Source organism: Pyrus communis, chromosome 2 (genome assembly GCF_963583255.1).
Source record: "Pyrus communis chromosome 2, drPyrComm1.1, whole genome shotgun sequence".
NCBI classification, from domain to species: Eukaryota; Viridiplantae; Streptophyta; class Magnoliopsida; order Rosales; family Rosaceae; genus Pyrus; species Pyrus communis.
This window is the reverse complement of record NC_084804.1, coordinates 21,663,368-21,669,487: the sequence shown is the minus strand read 5'-3', so window position 1 is coordinate 21,669,487 and position 6,120 is coordinate 21,663,368. Positions and strand designations below refer to the sequence as shown.

The 6,120-nt window shown below is 34.3% G+C and overlaps 1 protein-coding gene across 1 annotated transcript; it reads left to right on the top strand.

The window, feature by feature from the left end:
• The first annotated feature begins 212 nt into the window (after positions 1 to 212).
• On the top strand, positions 213 to 5,570 carry LOC137726764 (PI-PLC X domain-containing protein At5g67130-like). Its single transcript, XM_068465727.1, has 9 exons — positions 213 to 407; positions 498 to 563; positions 703 to 825; positions 938 to 1,075; positions 3,665 to 3,763; positions 4,183 to 4,486; positions 4,706 to 4,929; positions 5,049 to 5,135; positions 5,330 to 5,570. The coding sequence occupies exons 1-9, from the start codon at positions 399 to 401 to the stop codon at positions 5,489 to 5,491; spliced, it is 1,212 nt and encodes a 403-aa protein (XP_068321828.1). The 5' UTR covers positions 213 to 398; the 3' UTR covers positions 5,492 to 5,570.
• Positions 5,571 to 6,120: the final 550 nt, after the last annotated feature.

Here is a 6,120-nt window from a genome sequence, read left to right as displayed (position 1 = left end):
TTTCCGGTATTAAAAGTAAAAAAAAAGGAAAAAGAGAGAGAGGTTCTTTTTGGGGAGGGAGAGAGTGGGGCGGTATTAAAAGTTAAAAAAAAAAAAGGAAAAAGAGAGAGAAGTTCTTTTGCCCCCGCCGGGGGGTGGGGGGGGGGACCGCACTTGATGAAGTCATATAATTACTTGTTTTATTGTGAAACATCCCCCAACTTTGTCTCCCACAACACTTGTTACATAATATAACTCAAACATTGAGTGATTTATAGAGGGTAAGAGGAGTCCTCAACAAATTGTATTTCTTTTCTTCATTTGTTCTTGTAAAAGAGGACTCCTTTCTTTCTTTTTGCTTCATAATTTCCCTGAATCTATAGCGTCTGTGGAATTAAAGCTCCCCACCTAACACTTCAATGGAGCACGTAATTAACAACTTCTTCTTCTCCATCACCTCCTTCTAGCTCCATCACCTTCTTGCACACTTGTTTATTTTATTTTATTTTTACTTGCAGAGACTTATTTTTGTTGCAACTCTGTTAGCTACTATTTCACTCCTCGATCTTTCTTCATCTCGCGAGGTATTAACCTCTTGATTTATTTCTCTCATCTCTCTGATTCAAAACTGAAAACCCATGTCATATCTTATTAATTCTGTACATTTTCCACAGCTTTAAAACCCATTTTTCCTGTGTTTGTTTTTCTTTCTGCAATTTCCAGGAGGGACAGAGATGTATCAAGAACAGCGACTGCGACTCGGGATTGCACTGCGAGACGTGCGTTGCAGACGGCAACGTGGTGCCCAAATGCACCAGAATCAAACCCATCAGCCCCATTTCTCAGGTTCCCATAAATCCAACTTCTTTGATTTTCCATTTTTCTTAAAGTTTTGGTCTTTATTTTTGTTTCTGTCTGTCTGTCTGATGGGGGTAGTTGTGCATTTATACATGAGCAGGTTCAAACGCTACCGTTTAACAAGTATTCATGGTTGACAACCCACAATTCGTTTGCGCGGTTAGGTGACAGGTCGGCGACTGGCTCATTGATTATCGCTCCTACTAACCAGCAGGACTCCATTACTGAGCAGCTTAACGTATGTCTTTCTTTCTCTCTTTCTATTTCTTTTGTTTATGTTATTTTTCTTTTCTTGTTTAATTTCTGGGAAATAATAAGGAACTTGATGTTTGAGGAACAAAACTCTGTTTAGAATTCTAGGTAGTTGACAGAGCGCTGTTTCCTTGTTGTTTATGGCATTTGATGGTATTCATCAATGGCCTTTCATTAGAAAAATGACCAAACGCACATTCATTTTGTCTATCAATAGAATGAATTAAAAAAGATTGAAGAAAAATTAATAAGGGTATGTAGGAGGAAAAATGGGCGTGTGACTATCCTTAATAAATGAGGTAGATGGAAATGTGATTTTCTTTTTCTTTAAAAATGTCAAAAGGAATTGCTTAGTACTACGATTTATTGGGATTTTTGATATTTATTTTCACTTATAAAAGAAATATTTTAGATTCGAATGTCGTGAATGGAAAGTTCAATAATAATTTCTCTCCCCTGAACCTGTACTTGTAAATAAAGTTCTAAATGGTGCTTAGGTGCTAGTCGATAGTGGTAGGAGCCCAAGCGGAGGCGATTTTTCCTTATTTTTATAAATATGAGTAGACACTTATTTATGTGTTATATAATAAATTTAATTAAAATATATAATTCTATTGGAAAATATAAATATTAAAATAGAATATATATATATATATATATATATATATATATATAAATAAAGTGAGCACCCTAAAATGATGAAACATTCAAAATACCATAAATTGTCCTTTAAGAATTTCATAAATTACAATTGAACCAAAAGAAGCTAAAGTATTTAACCATATTTTTATTTTGAATGAATTTAATATTTAAAATTATAGAAAAAGAAAACAAAAACAAAACCTCCCATGTTAGTGGGTGGTTTCATTTTTTAATTCATTTCTTTTTTTTTTTAAATAATTTTTTAAAAATATGTAAATTAATTATTTAAATAAAAATATAAAAAGGTCAATACGTGTGTGACAAAAGGCTAGTAGTATATAAATTATAAAGTACTAAAATATATTGCAAATACGAGAACAAGCATATAAATATGTGTTCATCTAAGTGTCCAACAAATCTCTTACAATTTGTTTAAAATATAAAATGCAAAATAAAAGTTATCTATTTTTTTGCTTAAGTGAGAGTTGCCACTCTAAGTCATTTTCTTAGGGAAAAAAAAAAAGCAAAAAAAGTCACAAAACTACCAAGGCCGCCTAGGCTACTTATGTCCACCTTGGAGAGTGTAGGTACCCTTTCTTATTTTTTAAACGCATAAGGATTAATCGCAACGGTAGCCACTCGCCTACTACTTAGGCAGATTTTTAGAACACTTGCTCAAAAGTTTAGTATTCTATATGAAATTAAACTCTTATGAGTATGAAATAACTCTACAAATGGAATTATAAATTCCCGCCAATGCATGAATTCAATGTTTAGTTAGACACATGTATATTTTGGCTGATTTATTTTGTCACTTAGTATTGTTACGCAAAGATACATAGTTACAAACACTTGTGCTATGGACGTAATGTTCTTGTTCTCCTATAGGATAATGTGCGTGTGCATAATAAATTTGATTTGGATCACCACTTGAGTTAAAAATTGAGGTATGTCAATAGTTGATCTATTATTAATAGGAAATGACAGTTCAAGGTTCATATGGGGCCTAATAAGTAATGATAAAGACTCATGCATGTTGGTTGTCTAGCTACTTAAGGTTTTAGTGTGAAAAGGAAAATGGACAATGTCCTACATTCAATTAAGGAGGACCAATCCTAAAGTGAAATAACCGTATGACTATGTCTTTGGTTTTTTTGTTTTGAAAATGGACAAACCAATGGCTTCGCCACGACAGTCGACCCTTTGGTGGAACGAAAAGATTTACAGATGCATTTAAGCCTCCTCTTAGTCGCCATCGTGTGATTCATCAGCGCTAGAAATCGAACTCAGGACGTGCCGTATAGAATACTGGCCTGGAATTTGTCCTCAACCACTGGATTACCCGGTGGTGGTTATGACTAGTCTTTGGTTGGCTGTGGTGACCTTTATGTTGCCATGAAAGTTAAGTAATCTAAGATTACAAAAGCACTTGGAAACCCAGATAAAGCTTAAAAAAACTCAAAAACAAAAGCACTTTTTAGTTAAGAAAGGAAAATATTTGTTGAGTCTTGGCTTTGGCGGCAAGAATAGCCATCAGATTTGTGCTTTTGTAGAACCGTGGAAGGATGTTCAAGGGTTAGACTTTCTACCTACTGCATAATATGTTTGCATGTTAAAGTTGTTATGGATTAGGTATTGTTTTGACTTTAATAATTCCCTCTTGGTCGATTGTCTAATATTCAAGAAAGAAAATAATCATAGACTTTGATGATTAGAAGCTCCAGCAGAATACATATGTACCGTACGTATACTACGATGATGACGACAATCACTTGCAAGATGCACCTATCATACTTGTATTATAGTACATAAGCAAGACTGCCAAATAACGATAATAGACCAATAAAACAAAGGGAATTTTTAAAATAATTATGGCTATATGATAAATTTTCAATTCTTAAATTCGTGAATTAATTGCTCTATCATCTTGCAGAATGGTGTTAGAGGGTTAATGCTGGATATGTATGACTTCCAAAATGGTATTTGGTTATGTCACTCGTTCGGCGGCAACTGCTACAATTACACATCTTTTGTAAGTATTATATGGCTTCCAAATGATATTTTATATATACGCAAAAGGATTAGTTTGTGCTGTGATGTAAATGCATGGGTTGCTTATATTATGCGACTACCTATTGAAGATTCAACTCTTGAAGGATTATTCTTGCAAAACTTAACCAAACTGAAAAATCTTTTAGTTATTTAACTGTGATCAAATATACAGACAAACACAATTTTACTGAAATTATCATGATGACAGTTAATTAGCTAAATGATTTTCGGTTTAATTGATTTCTACATCCTTTGAAGGGTAAGAAACAGATGCTTCTCAAGTTAAGTCTTCAACTTAAAACGTTTATCAATGACTTCGCTATTTGTGACTTTGCTTAGATTTATTGAAAAGATTTCGTTTAAGAATAGCAGTACTAAATCTGCAATCTGGTTTATCAGCAACCTGCCATTAATGTGCTCAAAGAAATTCAAGCCTTTCTTCAAGCAAACCCATCAGACATTGTGACCATCATCATTGAAGACTATGTTACATCACCAAAGGGCTTGACCAAAGTGTTTGATGCAGCTGGCTTGAGAAAATTCTGGTTCCCAGTGTCAAGAATGCCAAAAAAAGGCGGAGATTGGCCGACGGTTGCTGATATGATCCAGAAAAATCAGCGTTTGGTGGTTTTCACTTCAAAACGAGCAAAGGAGGCAAGTGAAGGGATAGCCTATGAGTGGAACTATGTGGTCGAAAACCAATGTGAGTTCTATCTTTGACTTCGAACACTCTATTTGTATTTTTTGTACTTATGTCCAAAATTACGTTGTTTTAGGGTTTTATTTAATCCTATAAACATAAATCTTTGACCCCAACATGCTTACTTCTAAACTCTAAAACGATTAACATGAACTTTGACACAGAAAACACATACAGAAGATCCTATTTCTTAATATAATTCTGTTTTGAGTGAAACTGTAGATGGAAAGGGTGGAATGGTTGCTGGATCATGTCCAAATCGCGCGGAATCATCTCCCATGAACACAACATCAAAATCGTTGGTCTTGGTCAACTATTTTCGAGATGCTCCCGATATAACCCAAGCTTGCAAGGATAATTCAGATGCATTGCTTCGCATGGTGAATACGTGTTATGATGCGTCTTCTAAAAGATGGCCTAACTTTATTGCGGTTGATTTTTACAAGGTATGAATTACTTTTAAAAATAAACTTACTAGCAAAAATTATGTTGATGCTCATTGTTTATATGCGTATAGAATTATAAATGTATTCATTTATTCATTTTTCTGTGACCTACCTTCTAGAGGAGTGATGGTGGGGGAGCTCCTAAAGCTACGGATGTCGCAAACGGTCATTTAGTTTGCGGGTGTGGAACCATTGCTAACTGCAAGGTGAGTAATATATGATATTCGGTATATAAATATCCGGTAATGTGATGCATATGTGGTTTTATAAGATAGTTTGATATGTTATGTTATCACGCTATCAATCTAGACAAGACATTCATGCGACAATTAACCTAATTTCTGGTCATTTATGTGCATGGTAATCATAAATTCATAATTACGTGTTCTTGTGTACGCAGGCCAATGTGAGCTTTGGAGTATGTCCACAGCCTGAGGCTGAAGTTGTCCCAAGAACTGCACCATCAACAACAAACTTTGGTTATTCGAATACGGGACCAGTTCAGCTGCTGTGGTTGTTTGGGACTCTTCTTGTGACACTTCTAATGTTGTTTTCGCTGTAGACTTTATAACCTGAAAGTATTCTCTTCTAAATTCATAACTCAGTGAAAAGACAAAAGGAATTCTAGTTTCTAACCAAAATCAAGTTTGACTGTCAATGGTATTTGAATTAGAGTTTAATGGAAAGAAATATAAAGAAAAACACCTTACACAAATACAGTTATGGATTTTATATTTCTGAGAATGGTGGTGCTATCCAAACACACATATTTACCTTTGACACATATCGCTCAATTTTCGACCGTTAAATCAAATAAATTGAAGAGATTCACAGGAAAAAAATTAACAGATGATACGTGAAAGATATAAGAAGGTGTAAGGATAGCACCACTCTTCATAAAGTTGTGATGGGTACTCTTTCTTAGTTACTAAATTGTTCTAGTTGGGACATTTGGTTGGTGATCACCATGTGATTGTAGAACTAACGAATCATATTTATTTTATACGTACTTCGGCTGCAGACTCAGAGGAATGTATGTCGACTTTGGCTGCGAGTTGGAATTAATGGTTTATCATTTCCAAATATAATGGTTGCCACTAGGTTAGAGGTCATGGGAACATTTAATATATTAAAGGAAAAGTTTTATAGTGCAAAATGCTTTCTGGCCTTTGAAAAACTAGTTTCTTATAG